Source organism: Aspergillus novofumigatus (genome assembly GCF_002847465.1).
Source record: "Aspergillus novofumigatus IBT 16806 chromosome Unknown P174scaffold_3, whole genome shotgun sequence".
Taxonomy (NCBI): domain Eukaryota; kingdom Fungi; phylum Ascomycota; class Eurotiomycetes; order Eurotiales; family Aspergillaceae; genus Aspergillus; species Aspergillus novofumigatus.
This window is the reverse complement of record NW_020194276.1, coordinates 2,315,268-2,343,069: the sequence shown is the minus strand read 5'-3', so window position 1 is coordinate 2,343,069 and position 27,802 is coordinate 2,315,268. Positions and strand designations below refer to the sequence as shown.

Here is a 27,802-nt window from a genome sequence, read left to right as displayed (position 1 = left end):
TTTTCAATCTTCCTCTAAGAAGGAATCAAGTGAAAGGAATTGTTTCTCTTTCAGGGTCAGTCCTAGACCTCATCTCATCAGAGAGAAATAACATATAAAACGGCGGTCGTCTCCAAGATGTCAGAGGGAGGCAACGAACCCGAGGAAGACCCCATCAGTGAGGAACTTTACCAGCTTGAGAGAGAACGCCAGCAGGCGGAGCGTGACCACGACATCAGGGAGGCTCGTTCCAATCGCACTCGGCGTCAGGAAGAGGACGCCCCTTGGCTGAGGATTTCCGTCGGCGAGCGCCCCAATCCTTATTTCAGCGAGCAGAGCTCCAATTTCGACCTGTACTCAGTCAGGGAACCGATCGGTTCTGCCAGGGGACGGATCCCACCTCCCCCGACTGGACCCCCTCCACCATATCCTTACGAGGAAGTTGAGCGTAGCAGAGGTCTCTCGCGTCGTTCGAACTCGAACGGAGAAACTCGCTCCAGGCGCTTCTGGAATCGTCTTCGTCGACCTGAGCGCAGGGCTCCACCTGTGGTACGTTTGTTCTTTCCATCCGCGACTTCACATTCGGTCACTGATATGGCTCAATTTTAGCAGGACAGCGTCCCGCGTCGGATCCCACGTCAGACTGGACAGCAGGCTCCTGCCGCGAGTGACGCCCGTGACCCTCCGCCATACTCTCGTTTTGAGCCCTCTGGACAGAATCACGCAGACGACGATAGTGACTTCGAGGAAATCGCTGCAGTTGTGAGAGCACTCGCCCCCGGCCACGATCGTGCCTTCGACGAATTTTGTCAACTTATGAACGCTGGAAGAGCTGAACGGCTTGCACAGAGCAATCAGCCAGCACCAGCGCAGGACCTTGCAGACGACGACAACGACGGTGACATCAGTCAGTACTTTCAGTTTGTGAGCACTGAACGGCGCCCGGAGAGCAATCAGCCAGCGGCAGCGCAAAATTCCGCAGACAACGACATCTACAGTGACTTCAGCCAGTACTTTCAGCTTGTGGGCTCTGAACAGCATCCAGAGAGCGATCACAACGAGCCAGGTGAAAGTGCAATAGAGGAACTCCAAGGAGACCCCGAGCTCCCCCCATACTCTCCAAACGAAGAATACACAGGACAGCTGGAAGTCGACCCGTGGGATGGACAAGACCCGTGGGACTTCTATCTAGCTGCTATCGAGGCTGGACAAAATCCGCCGGAGGGCCAGCCAAGAACATTCCCTGACCTTCTCGAAGTGCACGACGAGTGGCTCCGCACTATTGAGCGCAATCGTGCCCCGGTCAACAGAGCCGCACCCTGATTGTGTGTAATTCATAGTCCCTTTCTGAGCACATTCTCCAGTTCTGCTGGCACTTGCCAACAAACCCCAATATTTGCCAAACTGTCACTGCCCTCTGCTGTTGTATCATAGGGAAGAATTAAGCCAACCCTCCTTTCCAAGTCCTCTCCACACAGGCTAACAGCCTTCCTGACATCCTTTTCAAACACAGCACAGATTGGCAGCATCCTACGCTGCGTAGAAGCAATGGCGAGAACTTCTTCTGTCAGACGCAGGAGGGATTCATCGCCTCATCATTCCAGACCCCCTCCCCCTCCCCTCCGCCCTCTACTGCATCTGAACAATCCATCGAGACAGAATGGAAGGAGATAGCCTGCCACACGGCGAAATGCGACATGTGTAACACACGCAATGGAACGGGCATGTCCCGTTGCGAGGGATGCGGCTGGCAGGCATGCTACAGATGTATTCTTGCAAACGGGTGCAGTCGCAGGCATCGGGGAAACGGGCGCGTCCATACGGGGACTGTCGACCAGACTCTCATTGTCCAGATGAGGCGCGGCAGGGTGTCAGTCAAGAGGGAAGAGGGTGATGCGGGCCAGTTGAAGAGGAGACAGTCAAGCAATCTCAAGAAAACGAGGAATGAGGAGTCGTCTTCGAAGATACCAAGCTCTGCGGATGATGAGGTCTTGTACGCGGCTCGGAACTTTTTGGCGTTTAGTATTGAAGCCATAGGTTTCGCTATCCAGGAGGACGGCGTTGACCGAGAACATTTACCTGGTGGGGCTGCATCTCGAGACGAGGATGTTGCGAATTTCATGAGTATGACTAGTCGAGAAGTGCATGACTATGCCCAACAGCAAGCCAGTCATGCTCTTCAGGCTTACCTTGAGCGCAGGGCCAGAGAGGCGGATGCTCAGGAGATTGGCACCTCCTCTGTGACTCAAGCAAATATTGACGAAACCACCTCATCGGACGAAACTCAAAGGCCACCGCGTAATCGAGCTGGCCGATGACGAGTCTTGATTACTTGGAGGTACTGGATGGTTCTCTGCGGATATCATCCGCTGGACGGCATCTCTCGTCCCCGAGATCACCGTTTGCGGGTCAAAGAGTGTATGTGTATGGCTCTCAGATTGCCTCTGATACTTCGAGTGGGGCACTGAGGGTAGTTGGGATGCTCTGCGGACTGTGATGATCTCTCAGAATAAGAAATGTAAAGTATGCTCAGACATGGGAGTCACCTGTTGTAGCCTGTAGGGTTTCGTCTACTGGCCCCGCCTGACATAAAAAGTCCTGAAGAGCTGACTCCAAACTTCAAATGGCTCTATTTCCTGGACTAACAATATTGTACATTTTTGAAAGGGGAGATATGCATAATATACAGGGAAATCTAAGAGTCTGTAAGCTACAGGAGCAGATCGTTTGCCTTCAAAACATGTGATCAGTGACAGTATCACAGCTTGTGGGCCGCTTGTGCAGTAGCATTGCGCACCGCTTGGCCACGAGCCTTTGCAGCCATCTGAAGCAACTTCGCCGTCCTAGACGGGTGCCAGATACGGCTGCCCAAGACAAGCACCCAGGTCAAAAGGAAGAGACTGCCTGCTTGGTGAGCAGAGGCAAGAGGAGTAGGGACAAGGTAGAGAAGGGTCGAAATGCCTAGACCGACTTGGACCCAAGCAAATGCAACTACACCGTGTAAGCCCTTCCTGGCGGCAGGGGGAAGCAACCGCTTCATGGTTGGAGAGCGGCGAGAGTAAGCCCACAGGGCCATAATGCTGGTAAACGTGGTCATAGCCATGATACGATGGTCCAGTTGCACAAGAGAAGGATTCTCCAGCATGTTGCGCCACCAGACGTCAGACCGGTCTTCGTGTCGTGAATAACGCTCATCAAACAACTCCGACTTGGGAGGAGCCAGACCATTACCCATGAACGGGAACTCATTGTAGATCAGACCAGCATCCAGGCCGGCAACTAGGGCACCGGACATGGCAGTAGCAAAGACCAGAAGGGCCAGACCGGCAACAGATCGACGGAAGAACTTCAGTTTGGGGTCACGCAGCGAGTCCAGGAGCTTTATTCCAGCTTCGGGGTCAGCCAGGAGCCGATGAGACCGCAGGATAGCAAGACCGTTCCAGAGCATGGCAGTGTAGCAGATAAAGGCAGCGCCAAGATGAGCAGTCAACCGATACTGACTCACGCGGGGGTGGCTGCCTTGCGCAAAGAGGTCTTCCTTGAGTCCGGACTTAACCATCCACCAACCGATGAAGCCTTGGAAGCCGATCAGACCCGCGATGCCTGCTAGACGTAGCGACATGGGCCTGCTGACCTTCTTCTTTGCGACGAAATAGATAGCCGGAAGCACAAATGACAGGCCAACAAAACGACCCCAGAGACGGTGAATCCATTCCATATAGTAGATTGACTTGAACTCGGAGAGATTCATATTCGGGTTCAGCAGCTGATATTCCGGGGAGGCACGGTACTTTGCAAACTCAGACTCCCAGTCTTCTGCATTCATGGGAGGGAGGGATCCGGTGACGGGACGCCATTCTGTAATACTCAAACTATTCAAAAACATGGTCAGCAAGTGTCACTCAGATTGGGATCCATAAAGCAGAACGTACCCTGATTCTGTTAACCTTGTAAGTCCACCAAAGACGACAATACCGAATACACTGGCCGCACTCCCCAGCAGCCAGTAAGCCACAATCTTGTCAGACACTTTGGGAAAGCTGGACTTCGCTTTAGAAGCTCCATACTCCAGCGCACCAGCCACGGCTGACCCAGAGACGGATCTCCGTAGGATAGGCGAGAAAAACTTTGTAGCCGTCACGCGGAGTGCGTTCGGAGCTGCACTGGAGGACCTTTGGCCGAAAGACAGGGCAGCAAACTGCTTGCGAAATGAGGATTTAGTCGCATAGTTCTGGCTCCGTCCGAGGCATTGTCGGCAAGTGAAGAATTCCTTGGAGAACCGGGGCGCGAGGCTCCGGAACATAGGCACCGAGCCTCCCAAAGAAGCCATGGTGATGCCGACAGCAGGGAGAGTCAATGCTGAACTCCCTATATGTACAAAGCCGAGAAGAAAGAATGGAAAATGAGCTTTCAAGACCCTCGAATGATCGTTGTGGACGGAGATCGGAATGGCCGAAATGCCGAATGGCCAATCAGTATTGCATGATTCGATACTCGGATATGAGGAATACTTCAATATAGCAGAACAGTACAGTGCTGGTCCAATTTTCTGGTCACATCGAGATCTTATGAAAGTGATATCATATGGTCAGCATTTAACATAGTTCAAATAAACCTCAGTTTGCTTTATCAATTGCACAGCCAGTAACGGAACTGTTGACACCTGATTTTCCAGGAACCCGTTGTTGACGAGCAACAAGACCATTGCCGTCTTGGGTTTAGCGCCCTTTCTGATAATATCATCATCGCAGCTCGATCTCCATAGTTCAAGAGCTTCAAGTTTGTTCTCGGGCTTAATCAGCTCACCTCGCTTCAGGAAATGTCCTACGCGGTTGAGACCAAAAAGCGAAAGTTTCATCGAGTGCTGGAATCTCTGACCAAGCCATCGACCGCTGAACCCGCTGCCAAAAATACCCCGCAACTCCAACAACAGCTCGCGAGCGTCTTCCCGCAGACCTATCTATCAAGAAGGTCCGGCTGAGCGGCAAAGATGAAAGCGACTTCGCAGCAGTCGGAAGATCGATTCTAAAAGCTCGAGCTAGCTCCAAAGTCTCTTCCGTCTCATCGACAACACGCCCTAGCTTCGTCCCGTGGGACCGCGAACGCTTTTTGGAGAGACTAGAGACATTTCGCCGCGTCGATCGATGGTCTTCAAAACCGGCTGCAATAAGTGAGGTTGAATGGGCCAAAAGAGGGTGGATCTGTACAGATGTTTCGCGGGTGTCGTGTGTCGGAGGCTGTGGCGGCTCAGTGGTGGTCAAATTACCGGACGAACTTGACGAGTTGGACGGATATGACCCCGACAAAGTCCAGGAGAGGAAGGAAGTCCGTAAGTGCATTGAGACATTTGTTGCTTCAATCGCCGTCAGACTGACCATCCGAAGGTGACAAGCTGGTAGAAGAGTATGCGAGTCTGCTGGTCAAAGGGCATGGTGAACATTGTCCTTGGAGGAACAAAGGCTGTGATGGTTGGTCAAGCACATGCTCTCTTGAAGTTTTTATGATTTGTCACTGATTGTTCAAGCTACGATTCATCGACTGCCACTCACCAACACCGATACGGCAATCGCTAGTCTTCAGAAACGGTATTCAAATATTACAAAACTTGCTGATAAGCTACCGGCTGGGGATATCATTCAAACACCCGACTCATTCAATCTAGATGATGTTCTCAAGATATCACCCCGAGAAGGCTTCGAAACCAGCGACGGGTTGGGCTCCACTGAGTCTCAACATCAGCAGCAGGACCAATCGCAAGCCCAATCGCAAGACCAGTCGCAGGAGCAAGAGTCAAACGAAGAAACTGGCGAAAAGAGCTCTCAAGTGACAGTTGAGCAATCAAAGCCTATCAACAGAACCGCCTTTACGCTAGCATTCTTCGGCTGGGATGCAGTTTCGAATGAAACGGCCGGCCTGGTAGGCTGCAGTGCATGTTTTCGCCGATTGGGCCTGTGGATGTACAAGCCGAAGGATAATGGGAGTGCCACTGTCTACGACGCATTGGATGTTGCCAACGAGCATATGGAGTACTGTCCTTGGATCAGCGGAAAGGCTCAAAGCGGGACTGGCAAGTCAACCGAGAAGCAAGCAGACCTGCGAAGCGGATGGGAACTACTTGTTCAAGCACTCAAAGTCAAACACCGCCGGCAGGTCAGGTCATCGGCTTCCATGGACACCCTTCGTGCTGTCTCAGAGACACCTTCTGGTGACTTCCCGGCGACGGACGAGGTGAATGAGGAACAAAAGAAGGCCAGTGATCGAGAGTGGTGGGCGAAACTTCGGCGGATGCGACAGGTTTTGAACGTCAAGTCTCCTCATGCAAAGAAGTCGGTTGCTCCATGATGGTCCGGTTCATTATTCAGCCTGAGCATATGATCTGCTGGCGTTTGCGCATTTCTTCCTATGTCCTATGTCTTTCTTTCGGCTCAACATTAGCTATGCAAGCACGGTGCCATTGGTTCGTCTTTGTATTTTATCCATGTATATACCCAGTTTGTCTTTACTGTACATATTCAATCCAATCGAGGTCTTCACATCTAACTCAATAGCATTTGGAGATGAATTTATCAGCTATAGGTATTATTTGCTGTCTGCTAGACGATCGCGCCGGATGCGGCAAGGGGAACACGACAGGCGCTAGACTTAACCAGGGATACCAGAAGTATGAACAGGACCATCATCGCACGCTGAAAGAGCGTTCTTTCTCGTCCTTTGTCTCTTCAAGATGTTCTTAATTATTATTGTTGTAGACTCTCCAGAATCCCATGTTCGACGACAATCAATAAGCGTGGCGCATCTCCAGTGGCAGCATGTATGATCCAGCCCGGGACAGTTGGGAGGAGCGTGATGGAGACGAAGCTCGGCCTCGCCGGGGTCGCCTCGCCTCCGACCAGCCCCATGCCGGCTTCTCATCTTCGGAGCAGATTCACAGTGCAACTGGGGAAAATAATAACACTACTGAGCTGGTGAGTATTTTTCTGCTTTGTACTTCCGTAAATGCGTTACTCATTGAATGCACCGACTGTTATTCTGGTACTCAATTTGAACAGAATCTGCATGAGCTATTGTCGTTCAATTCTTGATGTCAAGTTCAGCTCACTGTTGCTTTAACACTTCTATCACTGACTTTACTTGAAATGACAGCAACATCCTGGCCCCGGTTCAAAGACTACAGCGTCCGCGGAAGTGCTATATGCGGAGTCACAGCCAGCACAATCAACTCCTCAAACTCGTCCCTCCATCTCAACTCGCTCACAGTCGCCTGTAAATCTCAGCGCAGCGCAGGAGGCTTCATATACACAAACTTTGACATCTACAGCACAGAATTCTCCGAACAAAGCAATTACAGCCATGGAAAACCGTTCCGATTCGGTAACACCTAGGCCCAGAGCAGATCCTTCAGACAAGCCGAAGCGGCCAGACGAGGTCGCTCCGCCTACCGATCAGAATGGATCTCAAGGTGATAAAAAGAGGAAGGTGCCCGCGGAGGAGAACGCATCCGAAAAATCACAGCCTGCCCCAGACCGCCCCGTGTCCAAGCGGAAGCGCATGGAAGAACGACACCAGAAGCTGCGAAAGCGCGGTAGGACACCTCCTTCGGCGTACTCTCGCCGTGACGCAGATGAGAGAGCATCAGCTGCCGATCGCAATGGTTCAACTTACCGATCCACCTCACCACTTCCGCCTCCACGGTCTCCTACTCCAGAGGACCAACCCCGGCAGCGCAAACGGCCCGGTGGTGGAGCTCGGATGGGACTGGTAGACCGGGAGACTTTGCGCCGCAGACAAGAAGAAAGGGACCGTGCGCAGGTTGAAGAGGCGATGCGGGCTTCCCAGGGCCGCGGGGTTGCAGATGTTGTTCGTCAGCACTACAACGCAGTGCCGCAGCGCGGAAGGGAGTGGCGGAAGACGGAAAGTAAGATCAAGGGCCTGCGGAGCTTCAACAACTGGGTCAAGAGTACCCTTATCCAGAAGTTTTCTCCGGACGAGGAATTTCTTGCGCGGTTCAACGGCACCAAGGACTGGGCTGAAGACGGCGGCGTGCCTCCGGTAGAGGAAAAGCGACTTCTTGTGATCGACTTGGGCTGTGGCAAGGGTGGAGACCTAGGGAAGTGGCAGCTGGCTCCTCAGCCAGTTGATTTGTATGTCGGTCTTGACCCGGCAGAGGTATCAATTGTCCAAGCCCGCGAACGCTACAGTGGGATGAAATCCGGACGTGGTAATCGTGGCCGCCGTAATCCCATCTTTCATGCCGAGTTTCAACCCAAGGACTGCTTCGGAGAATGGCTGGGAGATGTCGATATTGTTCAGCAGGTTGGCATTGATGCCAACGTGGGCCCAGGGGGATCTGTCATGAGCTCACGGTGGGGCGGAGGCGGCTTTGACGTGGTAGCATCCATGTTCACTATCCATTACGCCTTTGAAAGTGAAGAAAAAGCGAGGCAGATGCTGCGCAATGTTGCAGGATGTCTGAAGAAGGGAGGCCGATTCCTCGGCGTTTGCCCGAACTCGGACGTGATCAGCGCGCGAGTAGCAGAAATCAATGCGAAGAAGAAGGAGCGGCAGGAGCAAGCGAAGAAGGAGAAGACAGACGAGGCTCCTGAGGACGGCGAGGTGGAAGAGGATGACGGCAAAGTAGAATGGGGGAACCAGATCTACCGAGTCCGATTTCCTGTTGAGACTCCTGAGGATGGGATCTTCCGTCCTCCTTTCGGATGGAAGTACAGCTACTTCATGGAGGAGGCCGTCGAAGAGGTGCCGGAATACGTTGTTCCCTGGGAAGCGTTTCGAGCGTGAGTCTTGGACAACTACTTTTGATGTGCGAGACTAATTTCCTGCAGTCTTACGGAGGATTACAACCTGGAGTTGCAATACCGCAAGCCATTCCTGGATATTTGGCGTGATGAAAAGGATGATCCGGAGCTAGGTCCCTTGAGTGAGCGCATGGGTGTCCGTGATCGAGCCACTGGCGAGCTACTCATGACAGAGGAGGAAAAGGAAGCGGCTAGTGAGTTCTTCTGACCAAGTTGTCTACGAGGCTTGACTGACACGATCTAGGTTTCTATCATGCATTCTGTTTCTACAAGGTGTAGTTGCGGCATACTTGACTCGTAAACTTTTGGGAGGGTATTAAATATTCTATTCGCAAGCTGTAAAATATAACCTATTCGTTGCCCAGAATTTCAGGCACCAAGATGTATATCCTAAACAGGACTAGCGCAAGCGCGTCGCGTCCCTGTAGTGACATCGATCTTATCGGTGGTGGAAATAATCGCATAGACAGCCACTAAGCCAGCACGAACGGCACTGCAACGACCATACCTGAGAAGCTCTAAACCAGACACCATCATGCCATAGCAGCTCAACCTCTATATCACCAGCAACCCTCCCAAGACCAAGACTAGATATAATGTCAGCAACAACCGACACAAGACGCCACCGACATGCATCACGCAACGACCGCACAAGCACCGGCACGAACAGACACTTACAAGCCCACCCCCGAGCTTCAACGCCTCCCTCCCAGCCTACGAGCCGCCCATCGCGCCCCTCAACGCCGCAGGTCACAATGCGATCATCACTCTCCTGAACGCGCCGTCCCTGCGACAGCTGCAAACGCACATCCAGCGCGCCGAGGAGAAACTGACCGATTCGGCGGGGGAGGTCAACGAGCGGCTTACGGATGCGCGGGTGCGGTATCAGAAGGAGAGGGCGCGGAAGCGGAAAAGGGCGAATGGGGAGACGCCTGGTGCGGAGGGTGTCGGTGCAAAGCAGGAGGAGGGGGAGGACGGTGATGATGATGACGATGATGATGATGGGGAGGAGATAAACCGGCTTGCGCGCTTGGAGGAGCAGGTTCAGAGTGTTACGGAGGAATTGGAGGCACGGATGCGGCAGACGATTGATGCGGAGATGAAGCTTGAGGGGTTGAAGGGGGTGCTGGCGGATATGGCCAAGGAAGCGGAGGAGGCTACCGTTGCGGGTGCTGGAGCTAGGGCTACGGGACTACGGAGTCGGCGGACGAGGCGGAGACGAGGCGATGGCGAGGAGGATCAGGACCCCGAAGAGGACGGTGATGAGGACTACGAAGCGACGCCCGAGCCGCAGATGACTGGTATCCCGTTTAGCCGGCGGCTAGATCAGAAGCTGGATGAGGAGTCGGCGCGGTGGACAGGTCAATCTTTGACTCAAAGGTAACGTACTTCATTGCCTAGGGCTGGATGAAGAAATGAAAGAGGGCCGAATTAACAGATACAGATACTCCACGAACAACGCCTATGTCGGCTTCTATCGCATCATCCATGACGCCAGACACCCCGGCGACGACATCCCGCCGCTGCCACATGCCTCCACTTGGTTCGCGCACATGGAAGATCCCACCGCAACTACAACCTCCACAACCGACCAGACGTCGGCCCGACGTACCCGCCAACGCCGGAGCCCCTCGCCCGCAGACTCGGACGAGATCGCCATCGAGCGCGAGCGTATCTCTCTCAAATGCCCCCTCACCCTGCTCCCCTTCCGGGATCCCGTCACCAGCACCAAATGCCCGCATAGTTTCGAGCGCGAGGCCATCACCGATATGATAGCACACAGTTCTACAACCGTCCCTGGGGCCCCGTCACGCGGCCGAAGAAATAATCGGATACGATCCGTCAAGTGTCCTGTCTGCTCGGTGGTGTTGACCGCCGAAGATCTGCGCAGTGATCCCGTCCTGCTACGCAGAGTCCGTCGCGCCGAAGCAGCCTCCCAGCGGGAAGCGGAGGATGACGAGCTGGATGCTGATGGGAACCCCCGGAGGCGACCTCGGGAAGGGCGCAAGAGTGGTATCACTGTTGCAAGCGATGATGACTCGGAAGAGGGGGTGGCATGCATCAGGAGCCAACCGATGCCGCTATTCGGATCAAGCAGGAAAGATTGTCACAGGCTCAAAGTGCGCTGTCAGACGATATGGATGATGACGAGTAGCTCCATGGCTTGCTCTAACGTAGAGTAGTCATCAGTATGATCTACCTATATCTCTTCGCCGGTGCTACGATAGCGAGGTAACCCTTTTTTTGAGTGATATTGAGACTTGAAAGCCATAACGCATAAATACAAGGACACCTTGCAACCACAATGCACCGAGGCAACAGTCCTGCGACGTGCCATGGGGTATATAAATAAGGTACATGCAGAACAAAGCAAAGAAGACAAGAGAGCGTGCGCAATTGCAACTCTCCCCACTGCATCTCATAAGGTAGCCGAAAAGCCTGTCATGCAAATGATTAGACATGAGGCGCGGGAGCTTAAAACAAACATAGGCCAGTTGATCGTCATGTATAGTCCCGCAAGGTATACAACGGACAAAGTCGTGCCTCTGTTGTCAAAGTAAGCAAGAACTCACTTTTGTCGACCATGCTCTCCCAAATTACATCAAGGAATGGCGTCTCTGTGCCTGACAGTGCGAACACCACCCTTGGCATATTTCCCGGTCAAGCATTTCTGACGAATAATCGCATAAAGATAGGATAAGAAAGAGGTCAGATCACGATATATCGTCTGCCTGGAAGCCGCGTTTCACAATAATTCCGCCGATTGAGTTGGATCTCAAATATCATATCCCGCGACTTGGCGAAGACAACGAGTCTTAAGACCTCAGTAGCACAGCCACTGAGCTGTCGAAAAGGAGCCGATTGCTTTACTTGGTGATGAGATTGAGATAATCGGCCACGATAAGCGTCACCATACTAGAGTCGATCAGTGGGGTTAGCGAGAAATGATGGCTGATATTAGCGAGGCGGAGTGGGGACAACTAACGCATGGGGCGCGATCCGCACATAGTAAGTGCCAAATCCGCGGTAGAATCTCAACCAACCCTCCTCACGAGCAACCTTACGAGCGCAGTCGAACAGACCCTTGTACGGAAGCTGGCCAGTCTTGGGGTCCTTTTGTTGCTTCTGCAGTCGAGTCTTGACGAAGTCAAAAGGTAACGAAAGGAAACTGGCAAAGAAACCGGCGATGGCCGAAGCGGCGAAGGTTTGGGTCTGGGTGGAGAGCTGCGTACGCGCTTTCAACTGCGCCTTCGATTCGGCGAAGAAGGCCAATTGACCCAGGTTGAGGGCCATGGCACGCACCACGGTCGGGAAAGCACCTGCCCACAGAGCGGTGACACCCTCGTGCTTCGAGATACGAAACAAAGCGTCAACGACGGAACGGTAGTTGGCACGGGCCTCTGGTGGTTTCAGACCATCAGATTGCATACGGATGAGGGCCAGATCTGCAGGGTTTCCAATCATGGCGGCAATACCGCCAGCAGCCAAGCCGGCTCCTGCGCGCTCGGCGAATCCGACCTTCGTACCGGCAGCTTCAGCACGCTTGTTAAGGGTCTTGCTGAAGGTATCAAAGAAACCCAGACGGGCAGTGGTGTAGACTGCCTGCCGCAGCAAACCAGCTGACAGACCGGTGTAAAGGTCGAGGACTTTTCCAGAGGCAATGATGTTGCGCGCAACGCCAAATGCAGAGGGACGAGGACCAGTACGAACACCCTCACCAGCCAGTTGCAAGCGGACCTTGATCATGTCAATGGGCTGAATGACGACCGTCGCAGTCATGCCCGCGAGACCACCATTTACGAAGGGCAGCGCGGCGCGTGTGTATGGTCGGTGCAAGAAATCCACGGCTGGTTGCGGAGCGGGCTCCTTGACAGTACTGGTGGCCATGTTGATGGTAAAGCGAGATTCGCACCAAAGCTGTGATGGAAATCAGTCAGTCCTTGGGTCTGTTAGGCGTCGCGATATTTTTTGGCAAGACAGCAAGACAGAAGGGAATGCTAGAAAGTAGTCCACTGACCAGGAATCTAGCAAACAAGTTATATATTCTATGCAAATTTGATGTTAGACGATGAATCCAGCCCCAGCAAGATAACAAAGACACAGTTGATCTACAGGGTGACAGCGTCTGCGAGGAGAGGGGATTGTCTCACAGATGACGTATACTCCACCAAAGAAACAGGTGGATGATACACTCACCACGATCAGAAAGCTACGAAGCTGTTGTATATAGTAGAAGACACGAACCAGCAAGCAGAGTTGGAGATCGGAGGTTCGACGAGAATAAACAGGGAGAGCAAAGAGGGGAAAGCAATGATGGATGAACTGTCAAAGCAGCTTGTTGGGCAAGACCAAGTGGAGAGTTTGGGGTGACTGAGGGGAAGGAGGAGAGCTGGAAGAAGCTTCCCGGGAGTCACGAGTCAGATGATAGCGAGGTTACCCGACTGACTGCGAGGTCGCCTTGTTCCTGATGATAGACTGAATTATTCAAGTAGTAAGAGAGTCGAGAGCAAGAGCAAGTTATATCTGTCAAGTCAGAAAAACCGAGAAAAGGTCCCGAACAACCGATGTACGTCCGCGGAGACTGGACGTCAGAAGGGGAGGCCTGAGAGCTTTGAAGAGGCACGGAAGATAGACACGGCTTGGAGGTATAGGCATATATATGGCTATGGCATGGATCTCTGCGTATAGTCCATATGAATTCTGGAGAAATTGCTGCGATCTTCGCTAGAAAGCCATCTCCACATCATCTGGCTTAATCGTGGATACCAAGGATGCTATCCTGTATTGCCATGGAGAGTGTACTATCAGCACGTTCCTGATTTGATGATTCGACCTCATGTCACACCACTAGGGCCTCGGGTAGTCTATGACCATCTAGCCAAGTATCTAGTTGGTACCCTTTGTCTATTATTGTCATGGGCATCTTGTAAGCTGTAACTTAGCTGCAGCATGACGCCGTAGCGAACTTGAAAAATGCGGGGTAAGGTATGCTTGTAGTTCTGTGATCACACAATCATCGCATCCCCATCGCATTCTACAAAACATTTCTGATCACAGCCTGTATAAAATCAATGAGAACTGTTCTCATACAGGTCAGACAAGCAATTTCCCAATCCATCCACGTTGCAGTCTACAGAGTCTACTGAAACTCAGTTGCAGCCGACACCTACACTCCACGTCATGGACCCGAGCGGGGCGCCGGTAACTTTACAGTACGTATGACGGTCAGACCAGTGCGACCCACAAACCTGCCTTAGGGATGTACACTATTCCGCTTTCGGTATCACGAGAACCACCCGGGAACCCGTGTTGTTTCCCGACGCATCCCGATAGCCGGTTGCTTTATGGACTACGGACTATCAAGTTCAGAACAGCGTCCTCGATAATAGGGTGAAGGACAGCTAGCACGGCTGAGACAATGACAAACATAAGCGAAGGGACAGAGGATTCGCGCAATATCATTGAGAATACTGCTGAGTCCCGAGCGAGTGAACCTCAAGACGGAGCAAACGGTTTACACCTCCCTCTGTCCGATATCCCGAGGATAACAGGGCCAACGCTCCGGCTATCTCACTGCAAGGATGAATATTCTTGCTGGCGCTAATCTTGTCGAGTCAAGCAGCTTGACGGACGGGTCCGATCCACACGGCCCACGGGGAACTCATACTATGTGTTAACCGTTTCCCATAGCCAGGCTCCGTTGATGCGGTCCAGATCGGCTACACCGCTGGCTGGGCTTCAGCTAGGGAGGATGTGGTCTAGTGGTTTATTTCAGGAGTCCATCTTCAGGAGAAGGACTCAAGAGTACTGCTAGTTGAGGATCTGGTGTATATTTTTCCGTCAGCTTCCGATGAAATTCCGGGACCCAGTTACGGGTTGGGAATAACTACAGTTTGATATCACAAAGCAACCGAGCAAATCCATACAGCACAACCTATCTAGCTATCCAGAAGACGCCATTCATCATATCTTCACCTAAAGGCACACTGTTATTCCATCCACACGAAGCAGCAGGAGTGCTGTGCTCCGGTGATTCCTCCGAATTCCGGCACTTTCAATCTGAGATAGAACCATCAGCCGCTCAAGGCATGTTGCCTCTCAGTTGGCCAGATGAATACCATGAGATACAAGACAGAGACACTGAAACTATTTCCAGGACCATACAGTCAGGCAGTCGCGAAACTACGTAATCCGGAGTCAATGCCATTCTCCGAGCATCCCTGCCCAACATCTATACGAGTATGCACTCCTATTCGTTGTACAGTGGCTTCCATCCCACTGAACACCAAACAATAACATCCCATCTACATATCCTGGCCTCTAGCATACCATCTAGAATCACCACCTACCAAAATGCCACTAAGATCACCATCTATCCCTTCCAGCGGAAACACATCCGGCAAGTAACATTGCCTGCCACCAACAGCCAACCCTCAGATTCCACCGTAGAGAGCAACACTCCAAGCCCAACTATCTCGTAAGAACTATTATCAGGGGCAGCGGGGACGCAAACGAACCCGGAAAGGAACACGGGAAAACAAGCGGAGATCAATTCGGTAGTTAACCAACTTACAACTTACTGTCCCGATTGACGGAATAGCAGGCAGCTAGGTAGATATTATCTCCACGGCTAGTCTAAGATAGTCCAGACGCAGGGAGACGAATCAACTAATGGCCGATCATTGCTGTAGGGGTTGTCATCTAAGCGGATTTTATTGTGAGACGCAAGGACTCGTTAACTTGGGTACGTGCTGGGTAGCTAGCATGGTTACGTACGTATAGCTGGCAAGGAGTTGCTCGAAATCAAGGTAGGCTACGCTCATGGCTGGTCTCTGTGGATTCTCTGCTTTAGGTAAGGAGGCTTGGACAGCCTGTCCCTACGTTCTAGATTGCTAGATACTCTCCTAGTATGCATGGGACGCTCCATTGGTACACCACCGCGTAAGGTACACCAGACCGTAATATCAGCGGGGAAATTCGCCAATACCCCGAAGCGTCAGTGGTTTGTTGGGAGCCGGACTACAGTGCTCCTGCGCATTATTTATTTGAGAACTTTTCCACTGCCTGGACCTCTTTTTCGATTACAGCCACACTGCACCGGCTACAATGACCAACTCGTGGAACTCAACTTTTGCATTCTAGATAGTACGATAAAGGTATAATCTCCCCAAGGAGGAAGCCAATGGCAGGAATCAGGGCGGAAACGAAATAGCAAAAAGGTTTGATTATCCGACTTGCGTCTTGCAAGCACACACATGATCACATAGCCAATTCATGTCCCAGAAAAAAAAAGAAAAAAAGAAACGCAGCACGCCATGCAATGTATTGACAAAGCAAAACAAAGGAAATGAGGTCAAACAATCTACTGGGAGGGAATGGGGCCAGCCGCAATAACCTCCTTGGTGGCTTCGTCTGCGTACTTGGAGAAGTTCTCGTTGAACAGCTTGGCCAGCTTGTTGACCTCGTCGGCGAAGCTTGTCGAGGCGGTCCAGCTGTTCTTGGGGTTCAGCAGCTCAGAGGGCACACCAGGGCAGGTCTTGGGCACGTGGAGGTTGAACACGTCGTAGGTCTCGTACTCCACGTTGGCGAGCTCACCGCTGTGGATGGCGTCCAGGATGGCACGGGTGTACTTGAGAGGGCAACGCTTTCCACCAGTAGTGGCGCCGGCACCGACCCAACCGGTGTTGAGCAGCCAGGCGTTGGTCTTGTGCTCGGAGATCTTGTCAGCGAGCATGCGGGCGTAGCGCATGGGGTGCAGGGCGAGGAAGGGCTGGGCGAAGCAAGACGAGAAGGTGGCCTGGGGCTCGGTCACACCGTCTTCAGTACCGGCCATCTTGGAGGTGTAACCCGAGATGAAGTGGAACATGGTCTGCTCGGTGGTGAGCTTGGAAATGGGAGGCAGGACACCGCGGGCATCGCAGGTGAGGAGGATGATGTTGGAGGGGTGCTTGTCCGCAATGCAGGGGATCTTGGCGTTCTCAATGTACTCAATGGGGTAGGCGCAGCGGGTGTTCTCAGTGAGGGTGGAATCATCGTAGTTGACAACACGGGTAACAGGGTCGAAGACGACGTTCTCGAGCACGGATCCGAAGCGGATTGCGTTGAAGATATCGGGCTCCTTCTCGGCGGAGAGGCCAATGCACTTGGCGTAGCAACCACCCTCGATGTTGAAGACACCGCGGTCAGTCCAGCAGTGCTCATCATCACCAATCAGTGCACGCTTGGGGTCAGCAGACAGAGTGGTCTTGCCAGTGCCGGACAGACCGAAGAAGACGGTCACATCGCCGTTCTCACCCTCGTTAGCCGAGGAGTGCAGGGTCAGGACATTGTGCTTCACGGGCATTTCGTAGAAGAGAATGGTGAAAACACCCTTCTTCATCTCACCGGCGTACTCGGTACCCAGTATAACCATCTCCTTCTCGGCGAAGTTGATAGCTACCGACGTAGCTGAGGTCATGCCCTCTGTGAAACGGTTGGCAGGGAAAGAACCGGCGTTGTAGATAACGTAGTCAGGGTGGAAGTGCTCCAACTCCTCGCGAGAGGGGCGGATCAGCATGTTGCGCATGAAGAGAGCATGGTAGGCGCGTGCGCAGACGACACGGACGCTGATGCGGTATCTCTCATCCCAGCCGGCATAACCATCGATAACATAGATGCGGTTACGAGTGTTGAGGTAGTCAACAGCACGTTCACGGTTGATACGCCAGACCTAACAATAGTTCGGTTAGTCATCAGCCCTATCGATATGAAATGTGGTGATGTAATGCACGTGATCGAAGGTTGAGCCGAGGGCGGGGGAATGCGGAGAAAGCTGAAGAATCGACCAGGGGCACGGGACCACACAAATGCAGGCAAAGCTGCAGTTTTCTGTTTCACAAAAGCATGTGAAATAAATGCCTCATATACATCCTCAAAAGGGATACGAGGCATTTGAGGCATTTCCCAGAAAATGAGTTGATGTCACACCTGTGCTGCCAAAAAAGCTTGACCCCTTTGGTATGCATGTGCAGGGGACCCCGGGAGTGCTGCAAGAAATCCACTGCAAGGGGCAACAACCGAGAAGAATGCGCGATATACTAGACTATGCGCGATTTTAAATGAAAAAGATATCACTTACATCAGGTGTCATAGGCTTGTTAACAGGTCCCCACCAAATGTCGTTTTCTGACGACTCCTCCTTGACGATACGCTTATCTGAAGGAGAACGGCCGGTCTTGGCACCAGAGTATGCAGTCAAGGCGCCACTCGATGTGATGGCAGTACCTGTTTCGTAGACGAGGGCATCTTCGTAGAGGGCAGCGACGGAGGGATTGGCAATCTAGGACGATTAGTACATCGCAAAAGAGGGATGCAACGAGGCCTGAGGGGAGTCTTACGATTGCGACACGCTCGTAGTCAATGTGGGCGTGCTCGTGGAGCTCCTCCTCGAGTTCAGTGTGGCTCTTGCCCGGTCTGGTAGAAGTATATGTTAGCGAAAGGGAGGTCACTTTGTTTGTGTTGAAGTGTGGCTCGATGAGGGTAGACAAGAAGAGAACATGAACACTGATGGGCAGTGGCAAGGGCACTTGAGGGGATTCACACAAGGCAGCAAGGTAAATAAGGGAAGACATACTGGACACCACCGGGGTGCAGAGCAGTGCGATTAACTGATGTGGCAACCATGTTTCTTAGAGAAGTCGAATGATAATTATTATTGCGCTGCTTTGCGACTTGTTGTTGGAAGAAATCAGAGTAGAGAGGACCTGGTTCGGGGCGGGAAGCACGGGGTATATGAATGTTCTCAGCAGGAGCCATGTTCACGATGATACAGGTCTTAAGGACAGTTTCAAGGATACTATCCGATATGCTTCTCCACAGTTCCGCGGGTGATGTCGGGGTTGAGGAACGAGTCTGCAGCGATGATGGTTAGCCGTGGAGTGAACAAAAATGCCTCTCATAGCCTGTCCGAGTTGACCCGAACCCCAGATGTGGGCACGAAATGGTTACGGAACAACTGGTCGGGACCACCAACCAACAAGAAGTAAAAGAAAATCAAAGACGACGTACTTAGCGCTGCAAGGAGGACTGATCGGGAAAGGGATAAATTATTCTCGATGACTCGTGGATAATGGATAATAACGCACGGATAGATGCGTCGGGCTGAGATTCAGCGAGGCGTTGTAACAAGGGAAAAGAGTGACGAGGCGAGAGTAATGCAGGTACTCCGTAGTAGTCTACTGGCAGTTTAGTCAGTACTGTATTTGCGAAGGTTTCTCGAGCTCCCAATAACGTGTAATGCAGAGTGCAACTCTTGACAACATTCCAGCAGCCGAACGCAGCAGATTTATTTGGAGTCTGCACATACAGAACCAGTCTTACAGCTATTACGGTAGCTCATACCATTCCATCTGGCTTGTTGGCAAAGTATATTCCCTCTGCTATTTTCTGTCTCTACGCAGTACTGAACCTGAATCCATTGACGGTCAAATGGAGTTATGACGTTTTGAATGATCTCAGTAGCGGGACAGCCAGGCCTGCTGGTTTCAAGAGGCAAAAGATCAGGGGCTACTATAGGCCCAGATTGCGGGGAGTGCAGAGTTATCGGCTAGTACCGTATCTTGAACAAATACCTCTAGTCTTGGATGGGATAGTTGGGTTGCTTGCATTAACATTGATTGTTGTATAGAAATTTGAGTGGTCCAGAACAACGAAAGCGACAAAGCCATTCCGAAACCAACATAGAAATCCTTCTTGTCCTTGTACTGTCAGACACGACTAATTCTTCTACGGGATTTTCATAATAATCTCGTCCAGGAAACCGCAGTATTGTCTCAGAGCAGCCGACTCGACGACCACAATGAAAATCATGACGAAATCCCCGACTGATAGTTTGGGGTCACGATGCCAACCCTGGAAGGAGGCGAACCCCTTAGTCATCGCGAGCCGAGGGAAACCGGTTGCAGAAGCCAATCACAGGCTTTGATTTGGCATCCCAACGTCATGGGCAGAAGATATTGCCGCTTGCTCATTTTGGTTTGTCGCTTCAAGGGAACTAAATTTCAAAAGGGAACCGCTTTGATTATCGTTGGTTACTTGGGCATGCAACTGCAAGTAGGCGTAATTGCATCTACAAGGGTTGCCAACAAACATCCTTGATCTGATGTATCCAAAGACTCTAGCCTTTTACTGACGATTTCCTCCGATCATTCTGCTTGCTTCAGTCTCGATGCTAGGGCGAAATACTTGGAACCGAAGATACAGGAGGAAACCATTATTATCGCAGAGACAGTCCAGATGAATGTGGAGCAGAAAATCCATAGCACCACGTGAGAAACAGATGCTTCTCTGCTAGGATCGACCAAGCCTTCCGAAGACCCCATGATGTTTTCCTCCCCTTCGGGTTAGACTACGAAGCTGAGAATGGCTATAACCTAGGCAGTACAAAGGCTACAATTCACTATTAACCTCTAAAGTAAATGTACTTGTAGTTACACTAGGACTCAGCTCTCACTCAGCTGGTCACAGCCAAGAGCTGCAGATGTGAAAACCCACGGAGACTGAGTCAGTTATACGAAAGCTAGGTAAGCTCCAATGACAATGCTTGATACATTGCTACAGTTGTTCTGGCGCGTGAGCTAGGGAGCCTAAGGCAGGAAATACTGCTGTACCCCGCATCCGCAGGACGCCTGGACCACGCGGACCTTCCCCGGACCTCTTAAATAAGTCTTAGACTCTTGAGCTGTTATCTGGTGATCTAGTCGAAAAGGGTAAGATAGCTACTTGCGCCATGACTGAAATGGACATCTGCCCCTGAATTTGAGGCTGTGCTACGACCGTGATAAAATTGCAGACCTCAGATCTTTTAGGAGTAGTTCTGTTTGACTGCGAGAAATTGAGCGGCTAGACCGTCGATACAGTGTCTAGGCAGATAGGGTCTGTACTCATCGGAGAATATAGGAATAGTTGAGATCAGAAGAAACAAGACAAGAGTCTAGATGTGCTCAAAGCCCCTAATTTCAAACAATCGAGGTATCTATCAATTTCGAACAAGCGGGCTGTGCAGTTGGGCAGGCATGCCAAGTGGAGACAGTCTGTTCCCAATGCGGAAGATTTAGGAAGCTATTTGATAACAGGAATCGAATTCTGAATGTTCCCATCGAAAAATGCCTCATGTCGCACAAAATAGTGCGCAATTGGTTTTTCTCTGATTTTTCGGGTCTTTGGTAGCTCGTCAGGAATTTTCACAGGCTTACAACAGAGCTGAGACTTCCAAGCTCCGACGCAATCCGATATTTCGGGATCTAAGAATAGCCTCGACTATCTGTCGACGATGAAGACGGAGTATGCTTTTTTATCATGGGAACTAACGAATAGATTCAACTCAGCCATTCCGAGTATTTGGTGCTTGGATATCCCCTTTCTATGCTCATATTAGGCTTTTTTGCAAAAAATGGCTTGCAGCTCGTGACTGCAGTTCTTTGGAGTCACCAGACCAGTTCGGAACAGCTCTATACAGCTCCCTTGCTCCTAGCTTGGCCCCGAACAACTCAACTCCTACAACCGAATTCTATTGCTGTTTTCGACAGTGAGTATCCTTCCTCCAAGGAAACCCGATCTCGTCAAAAGGGTAAATCCACAGCTCAATGGAGACCGCCAAGCTCCAGCAGTTCTGCAGAGTGAAAGGAAACCCACCCGTATCCCCATAGCATGACCCAATAGTAGCAATGGCATCCTCCCGATCCCGAATTCCAACCGGGTTGAAGTATCCACTGAATGGAGTCTGTTTGACACGTTGGCTTTGGTTCGGGTGGCCGAGCTGTTCTTCTTAGTTCCTCGATTATAGAGCAGCGCCTGATCCGAGGGCTGTGACTGCCCGCATATGAGATCGGGTCGTAGGACCGGACGCATAGGTTGGCTAATGTTGATGTCTTCGAATATAGTCCTCATGGATTGCCTAACTACATCAATGCTGTCGGGAATATGAAGCATTGTTTCTCGCAAAAGTGCTATGCTTGTGTACATGAAGGGATAGTGATACCAAACAGATTTCCTAAACAGGCAATTCATGGGATTAGATTGAGTTGCATTGGCATGGCTATGTCAAAGAAGACTCTGACACGAACGTATGCATACTACGGCATCTTCCCATAATGTCTGTTCACATACTACTCGCTATCTATACAACTCCTCACTCTTGAAGGATATATATTCAAAGAACCTCAACCCATCCAAACCATACACAACTAAAGTAGAAATCACCAAGCTCACTATCTACGAATAGAACTGCCCTCATCTACTCCTAACTACCATAGTCACCTGCTCATCCTCACATATACCTTCTCATCACCTGTTACATAGTTAGAAACAATCAGCTGCCCATTGGACAACTTCTACAGACCAATCACCACAAGCACCCAAGGCGGGGCACTCACTGACAGCCGGCGGGGTACAAGCAAAACAAACCACTGCGTCTTACCTTATCTTCTTCTCTGATTCTTCGCTACTTACCTTTCCTGTCTCATCTTCACCCACAAAGGTACTCAAAAACTATCCTCGCATTCATCAACAAGGTATGTCTGCATTGCTGTATTGAGAGTCCAAACAAGCTAACCTCACCCGTGGTTTAGATCTTCAGATCTAGATACCTCGCAACTCAAAATGGCCGGTCACAACGCTTGTCCCTCCTGCGGTGCTTCCATCTCGGGCGAGAATAAGACTTGCTCTTCTTGTGGAAAGGTACCTTATCTCTTGCAATCTGCATGGCTGAGCGTATGGTGTATGGCTGACGGCGATAGACATGCCCCGTTTGAATTCCTGAGCGAACTGACTAGGGTTGTGGACTGTGGAGTTTGTTTTTAGACGGGAGGGGGGTGGCACCGTGCATGATGTTATGATGAATGATAGGAATGAAGTTTTCTGATTCTCATTATGAGTCGCGACTCTAAATAAACTGTCTATCGTAAGAAGAACGTGATAATCAAACCATATCCCTCGTATCAACTGCTCGGTCGACTTTTTGCATCGACTCTTGTGTGCAGGGCCGATCCGCACTTTCTTCGCTCTGTCTTAGTATTGCTTCCGTATCGTCGCGGGAGGATCGTCGCGTTTGCACTTCCTCGTCTGGTGCGCGGGAAAAGCGGTTGTTCACGATTATCGAGTGTCGCCCTGGTTCGACTGTACTATTGTTCGGGAGGGGCTCGTTCTCAGAGAGGAGGGCGATTTCCACCGGGTGGTCGCAGATACAGGGGACCTTGAATATCCTGTATAGAGCGTTGAGCGCGGGGACGGACAAGCCGTGGACGATGATCGAAAATAGAACCAACCAGTATACAACTAAGGGAAGGTCAGAACACACATTTACTCTCGGTGAAAGACAAAAACGGATATCATACCTGGAGAGATGGCAGCAGTCAAGTCATTGATCTCTCGATCACTCTTCCCAGGCGCTGGGAATAATCGACGAGTGTATTCTGCATATGCAATCGCCCCCACACCTGCTCACATCCGTTAGTTCAGGTCTTATGCCACGGCGGCAAGGCTCACCAATCGGTCCGAAGTATCCCATGAACAAGGCTTCCTTCCAATTACTGCACACCTTCGGCATAAACCGGTAACCGAGCAGAATCGCCGGCATACGACGGAAAAGCAAGATCAAAAATCCCAATACGGTCAGCCGCCAAACGGTGATGCCCGTCGTGTCCGGCATATGAAATTGGTCCCATGGCATTACCGCGCCGAGGTACATGAAGATCCCGAAATTCAATAGCGTTTCCAGTGTCGAGTTGAAGGCGTCATGCCGCGTCTGCGACTCGGCGTGATACAGACCGTCCCAGTTCAATGCGTTCCCGGCCACGAAACAAGCCAACGTCTCATCTGAGCCGAAGCAACCGCAGGTGCTGACAATGAATAACTAAATGACGTCGTTAGTGCTGCTCTACCATCAATAAAGATAACCTTACTCCGACAGCCACAGGCATGAGGGCGAAACATTCGTTGTCGATCCATCTCCTGTTCAGAGGTAAGCGGAGCTCGAAAGCACGTCATCCGTTACGTACCTCTTAGAAGCGATATTGAGAAGCTTGCGGCTTACGAAGCCTATGAGAGCACCATATCCCGAACCCAATACCATCATATAGAGCAAGCCTTCGATAGCCCAGTGCCTCAAAGCGCGGGTAACTCCACCGCCGAAACGTCCGATATCAGCCGTGCCCAGCGAGTCCGGGATCCCCCTTGCCAAATCAAACTCTCCCAGACTGGTTGTGTTATCAGGTGCCTCGGCATACCGCAACAGCGCCACAGCCAGTAGTAGGAAGGGGAAGCCAAAGCCGTCGTTACCCCCTGCCTCCGACGAGATGAATTCACGGAGAGGACGACGAACATAGTTGTCAGCAAAAGGGCCCTTGGCAATTGCTTGAGATAGAATCGGATCCGTGCATGCTACGCAGGAGCCGATTATAAGAGCAGATAGCTGTTCGCGAACATCAGTAATAGATTGCAACGACGGATGACAGAAGCCGACGCACAAAGGAAATACGTGGAATCATGAGCATGATGCATCCAGATGTCGCAAGCCAACCGATGGCAGTAAGTGGAAGTAAGCAAATGGTCATTTCCTTGAACCGTTCCTTCAAATATTTTTTTGGTAATTGATATCCAACTTTGACTAATTGAATGCCAATGACCAGGCGAGCCAAGTCCTAGGCAAGTCAGCATACAATTATCCAGATAACCACCCAGATCAGGCAGAGCGTACGTATGTGATATCGTGGTCCCCATCGCCATCGTCACCGGCCCATTGGGAAACCTTGAGAAACCTCGCCGCGGCCGGTCCAAAAGCGATGCCAGTCAGGAAAGCAGGCACTAGTCATAATCAGCAACAATACGATCCTTCGAGAAAGGCAAACATACAAGCTTCACCCAGGTACCATCTTTGTTTGATTTTCAGCGATATGAATCCGAACAGGAGGATGTATGTGCCTTTGATTGATAGTGAGTCAGCGACGATCATCCAATAAATTGCCCTGAAAAGTCCATACTTATTACCGCCAATACAACGTTGAAGTTATCAATATCGAGAATAGGGTGTAACATCCTTTCTCGAAATCGAGCCCAAAGGACAGTTCAGGTAGGTTGACCGGAGAGAAACAGGATGCCTCAACTCTCTAGACAAGTCTCAAAAGGCTTGCGCAGAGAAGCCCAGTCTACTAATAGCTTCATTGATCTGGTAAGTCCTCAACACTGTCAAGACTTGCTAGAATGGCTTTCGGGACAAATTTAGAAGTTTTGGCAGGATGGAAACCTCCGGAAAGCTGGCAAGGGATAGGCATGGATAAGGATTCCAGCTTGAGCCCGTCATTGTTATGCATCCCTTTGTATTGCTGCCTGCCTTCAGACAAGGCCTGCTGGGTAATTGCATGCTTGAGTGGGTCATATATTGGCCCTTGCCGCACGAACTATTTAGCCATATAAAGCTTGGCTGCACAGAATGAGACTGATCGACGGGCTACGGGGGTCGATGGCAGATCCCGCAGGATCGGTCCTCGTTGTTCCAGTAAGGACGAAGGCGAGATGTCGCGGAGAATGGCCGATAAATCCCTAGGGGTCGAGAAGTTCTTGAGCTGGTATGCTTCATCGTCGTCTATGGCCCGTCCTGTGGTAAACCGACATACTCGACATACTAGTTGCGGCATGCCGAGAGTGAAACTCGAGCTTGAGTCTATCAGCGTCGCTCTAACCATTCTCAGCAAAGACATGACGCCTCACCTTCAATTGGCTAGTTAATACTCACCGAAAAAAGAAACTATTATGGTGGAGCTGATGGATTATCAATAGCCTGCAATAGCAATCAGCCAATGTAACCTATCCCTGAGTGATCCTTTTGGCGTCCCACTCTAAAACCCCGATGAGGGAAAAGAACCTAGAGTCACATGTCGTATTACAACGTGAAATAATCGTTGTTTAACTGCTCAAATCAGTATGATCGAATCCACTTGACAGTGACACAGGTGAGGATAAAGTAGTGACGAAAGAGTAACTCCAATACACAAAAACAATGTTGGCATCCGCCGCCAGTACCCGTCGACACCTCAGGCATGACGCAAGTATCCGCATGTGAAAACCCCCGTTTCACATGATGCGGACAAAACATAAGAAAAGCTGCATGTGTCTACGGAGTAGCATCTGATAGATCTCTGCAACAGCGAGATATATCATTCAAGGCTGAGCCAACGATCACCAGAAAACAGGGTATGAAGCCTAATGCATATCATTGATAACTATGTAGCATGAAAGAAAAAGGTGTATTCGATAAAAGTTACATACGTTCATGAAAGACAACGGGTAGCGGGACGTGGCTTCAACCGTCAATTGAGCTCAAGAAACCCAAATTTGTGAATAAAAACCTCGTCTGAGGCAGGGAATTCCCTCTCTTTCAAACACTCACTCATCGCGCTGCTCGGACACGATGGACCTGAATCCATAAGTGTATGACTCGCACAATCTTGGCGGAACAAGTCAAGACTACTCCGTACCTCACTTAAGAGCTGACTTCATCCGCTCAGTGAGAACGGCAATCGATCGCATTCATCTATGCGGTTTTACGCCACTGCGCCCACACTCCGATCAAACTGCTGATAGTACCGGCAATGCCGACAATACCATCATCGAGGGAGGCGAGGCCAAGCGCAGAGATGGGAACGGTCAAGTCGCACAGGTCGGAGATCAGCTGGATACGGGCGGCGGCACGTTCCCTGATAGCCGTTAGTACACCATGACTACCAAACAGGATTGAGGCCAGATAACATACTTCTCGAGCTTCTTGGCTTCTACGACACCCTCTCCCTCCTTACGGTCGAGTGTCTTCTCCTTCTCCTGCAGCCTCCACAAAGTGTAAACTCCAGCGACAGCGCTGCAGGCCAAGCCTGCCATCCAAGAGCGGTAGGCAGACTCTTGCAACCGCTTGGCCGCAGCAAGCTTCTTAACACCGATCACGTCGACAACAGTGATGGTATCGAGAGTCAGGTAACCGGCATAACCGAGCTGGCGGCCGATGGCGAGGTACCGAAGCACAGGATCGATGGGACTCTTGTTGTCAGCGGCAAGCGCGGCAGCCTTGAGATGCTCCACGAATTTTCCAATTCTGAGGATCTTTCGTGTCGTGCCGAACTGCTTCTTGATGGCATTGTAGGGATTGATGGCGGACTGGGGCGGTTGGTGCGGTAAAGGTACCAGGCGTAGAAACGGGAGAAGTATTGCAGAGTACGCAGGATCTTGTCACGACCGACTGTGAATCATTAGCAACCGTCTCTTCTTTGAGGGTCATAAAACCGGGTTGCGAGAGGACCGTTAACGGTACGTCGACTGGTGTTCCGCGTTTACTCCCGATCCCCTCTCCTGATCAAGGTGCAGGATAACGACGTACCAGTTGTCGCGACAAAGCGCAAGTAGTGCGCCAAAGCAGGGTGATAAACCAGAGCGTCTGCAACCATTTTGGAAATATGAAAACTTGAGCGTTCTCGACGTTTTACTCCTGGGCGGATACTCCGATTATCGGTCTTTGGGAGGGTAAGGTGCCACTAAGAAGATGACAGGCCAGCTGATATGATCAAAAAAGCGAGATTTATGAAGAGAAATAGCAAGACGGAGACAAAAACCCCACAAACAAAGGAAGAATAAAGGAAAGACGGGGAGAAATCAGTAGGAAGGATACGGAATGGCAGTCTGGGGAAGGACGGATCACGGTCGGCAAATGAAACCCCAGGAATGCACCCGCCGTCTGTCACCATCAACCTCGGTTCATCCAGCACCTGGTCTTGTGGAGAATTGGAGTATGGAAATCACACTCCGAGCTGTGAACCGAAGCTATCAAGCAATTAATCTATGTTTCACGATACTCCTTTTGTCAGGCAGTGCACAACACACGTAATCATATCTGCATCATGGACAAAAATAATGTAGAAAGATGCTAGGTATTACGCCAGCAGACCGGCATGTAATTCTACTTCAGCCCACTCGTGCTTTGCATCTCCGGC

At 51.1% G+C, this 27,802-nt stretch overlaps 10 protein-coding genes and 1 pseudogene across 11 annotated transcripts; 6 read left to right on the top strand and 5 right to left on the bottom strand.

Annotated features, from left to right (window-relative positions):
- The first annotated feature begins 102 nt into the window (after nucleotides 1-102).
- On the top strand, nucleotides 103-1,566 carry P174DRAFT_387139 (uncharacterized protein). The gene is made up of 2 exons (XM_024823341.1): nucleotides 103-528; nucleotides 592-1,566. Exons 1-2 carry the CDS (start codon nucleotides 118-120, stop codon nucleotides 1,300-1,302), a joined length of 1,122 nt encoding a protein of 373 aa, XP_024684203.1. The 5' UTR covers nucleotides 103-117; the 3' UTR covers nucleotides 1,303-1,566.
- P174DRAFT_481930 lies at nucleotides 1,528-2,517 on the top strand (annotated as a pseudogene; the record flags this gene model as incomplete). Its single annotated transcript has 1 exon — nucleotides 1,528-2,517. A coding segment is annotated over one exon (770 nt), but the record flags the coding sequence as incomplete, so codon positions are not given.
- Nucleotides 2,303-4,351, bottom strand: cox15 (cytochrome c oxidase assembly protein cox15). Its single transcript, XM_024826999.1, has 3 exons — nucleotides 3,912-4,351; nucleotides 2,526-3,851; nucleotides 2,303-2,470 (listed from the first exon to the last, which is right to left on the bottom strand). The coding sequence occupies exons 1-2, from the start codon at nucleotides 4,307-4,309 to the stop codon at nucleotides 2,738-2,740; spliced, it is 1,512 nt and encodes a 503-aa protein (XP_024684202.1). The 5' UTR covers nucleotides 4,310-4,351; the 3' UTR covers nucleotides 2,303-2,470; nucleotides 2,526-2,737.
- Nucleotides 4,352-4,798: 447 nt separating this feature from the next.
- Nucleotides 4,799-6,321, top strand: P174DRAFT_459123 (uncharacterized protein; the record flags this gene model as incomplete). Its single annotated transcript, XM_024829740.1, has 4 exons — nucleotides 4,799-4,921; nucleotides 4,951-5,308; nucleotides 5,364-5,447; nucleotides 5,504-6,321. The coding sequence occupies 4 exons, from the start codon at nucleotides 4,799-4,801 to the stop codon at nucleotides 6,319-6,321; spliced, it is 1,383 nt and encodes a 460-aa protein (XP_024684201.1).
- A 467-nt stretch (nucleotides 6,322-6,788) lies between these two features.
- abd1 (mRNA (guanine-N7)-methyltransferase) lies at nucleotides 6,789-9,071 on the top strand (the record flags this gene model as incomplete). The annotated part of the gene is made up of 4 exons (XM_024822196.1): nucleotides 6,789-6,944; nucleotides 7,123-8,771; nucleotides 8,820-8,986; nucleotides 9,037-9,071. 4 exons carry the CDS (start codon nucleotides 6,789-6,791, stop codon nucleotides 9,069-9,071), a joined length of 2,007 nt encoding a protein of 668 aa, XP_024684200.1.
- A 436-nt stretch (nucleotides 9,072-9,507) lies between these two features.
- P174DRAFT_440196 (SUMO ligase MMS21) lies at nucleotides 9,508-11,092 on the top strand (the record flags this gene model as incomplete). Its single annotated transcript, XM_024826998.1, has 3 exons — nucleotides 9,508-10,172; nucleotides 10,237-10,805; nucleotides 10,841-11,092. Coding segments are annotated over 3 exons (1,341 nt in total), but the record flags the coding sequence as incomplete, so codon positions are not given.
- Nucleotides 11,093-11,659: 567 nt separating this feature from the next.
- Nucleotides 11,660-12,680, bottom strand: P174DRAFT_459120 (putative mitochondrial dicarboxylate carrier protein; the record flags this gene model as incomplete). The annotated part of the gene is made up of 2 exons (XM_024829739.1): nucleotides 11,660-11,708; nucleotides 11,779-12,680. The coding sequence occupies 2 exons, from the start codon at nucleotides 12,678-12,680 to the stop codon at nucleotides 11,660-11,662; spliced, it is 951 nt and encodes a 316-aa protein (XP_024684198.1).
- A 3,375-nt stretch (nucleotides 12,681-16,055) lies between these two features.
- On the bottom strand, nucleotides 16,056-18,887 carry acuF (phosphoenolpyruvate carboxykinase PCK1). The gene is made up of 5 exons (XM_024821118.1): nucleotides 18,805-18,887; nucleotides 18,406-18,683; nucleotides 18,170-18,245; nucleotides 17,911-18,111; nucleotides 16,056-17,502 (listed from the first exon to the last, which is right to left on the bottom strand). The coding sequence occupies exons 2-5, from the start codon at nucleotides 18,585-18,587 to the stop codon at nucleotides 16,156-16,158; spliced, it is 1,806 nt and encodes a 601-aa protein (XP_024684197.1). The 5' UTR covers nucleotides 18,588-18,683; nucleotides 18,805-18,887; the 3' UTR covers nucleotides 16,056-16,155.
- Nucleotides 18,888-22,415: 3,528 nt separating this feature from the next.
- P174DRAFT_440190 (uncharacterized protein) lies at nucleotides 22,416-22,638 on the top strand. Its single transcript, XM_024826997.1, has one exon. The coding sequence runs from the start codon at nucleotides 22,431-22,433 to the stop codon at nucleotides 22,629-22,631; it is 201 nt and encodes a 66-aa protein (XP_024684196.1). The 5' UTR covers nucleotides 22,416-22,430; the 3' UTR covers nucleotides 22,632-22,638.
- A 111-nt stretch (nucleotides 22,639-22,749) lies between these two features.
- Nucleotides 22,750-24,863, bottom strand: P174DRAFT_367036 (putative plasma membrane antiporter; the record flags this gene model as incomplete). Its single annotated transcript, XM_024822143.1, has 9 exons — nucleotides 22,750-23,105; nucleotides 23,165-23,269; nucleotides 23,316-23,682; nucleotides 23,732-23,780; nucleotides 23,828-24,240; nucleotides 24,296-24,469; nucleotides 24,526-24,632; nucleotides 24,681-24,749; nucleotides 24,809-24,863. The coding sequence occupies 9 exons, from the start codon at nucleotides 24,861-24,863 to the stop codon at nucleotides 22,750-22,752; spliced, it is 1,695 nt and encodes a 564-aa protein (XP_024684195.1).
- Nucleotides 24,864-26,240: 1,377 nt separating this feature from the next.
- On the bottom strand, nucleotides 26,241-27,334 carry P174DRAFT_440187 (PEX11 family protein). The gene is made up of 4 exons (XM_024826996.1): nucleotides 27,193-27,334; nucleotides 27,127-27,131; nucleotides 26,578-26,972; nucleotides 26,241-26,521 (listed from the first exon to the last, which is right to left on the bottom strand). The coding sequence occupies exons 1-4, from the start codon at nucleotides 27,257-27,259 to the stop codon at nucleotides 26,359-26,361; spliced, it is 630 nt and encodes a 209-aa protein (XP_024684194.1). The 5' UTR covers nucleotides 27,260-27,334; the 3' UTR covers nucleotides 26,241-26,358.
- Nucleotides 27,335-27,802: the final 468 nt, after the last annotated feature.

Coding starts and splice junctions, on each gene's coding strand:
- P174DRAFT_387139 (XM_024823341.1), top strand. CDS start 118: ATGTCAGAGGGAGGCAACGAACCCGAGGAAGACCCCATCAGTGAGGAA. Junction 529..591: donor AGCGCAGGGCTCCACCTGTG/GTACGTTTGTTC, acceptor CAATTTTAGCAG/GACAGCGTCCCGCGTCGGAT.
- cox15 (XM_024826999.1), bottom strand. CDS start 4,309: ATGGCTTCTTTGGGAGGCTCGGTGCCTATGTTCCGGAGCCTCGCGCCC. Junction 3,852..3,911: donor ACAAGGTTAACAGAATCAGG/GTACGTTCTGCT, acceptor GTTTTTGAATAG/TTTGAGTATTACAGAATGGC.
- acuF (XM_024821118.1), bottom strand. CDS start 18,587: ATGGCTCCTGCTGAGAACATTCATATACCCCGTGCTTCCCGCCCCGAA. Junction 18,246..18,405: donor CTGCACCCCGGTGGTGTCCA/GTATGTCTTCCC, acceptor TACTTCTACCAG/ACCGGGCAAGAGCCACACTG. Junction 17,503..17,910: donor ACAAGCCTATGACACCTGAT/GTAAGTGATATC, acceptor AACTATTGTTAG/GTCTGGCGTATCAACCGTGA.
- P174DRAFT_440190 (XM_024826997.1), top strand. CDS start 22,431: ATGGCCGGTCACAACGCTTGTCCCTCCTGCGGTGCTTCCATCTCGGGC.
- P174DRAFT_440187 (XM_024826996.1), bottom strand. CDS start 27,259: ATGGTTGCAGACGCTCTGGTTTATCACCCTGCTTTGGCGCACTACTTG. Junction 26,522..26,577: donor GAAGCCAAGAAGCTCGAGAA/GTATGTTATCTG, acceptor AACGGCTATCAG/GGAACGTGCCGCCGCCCGTA.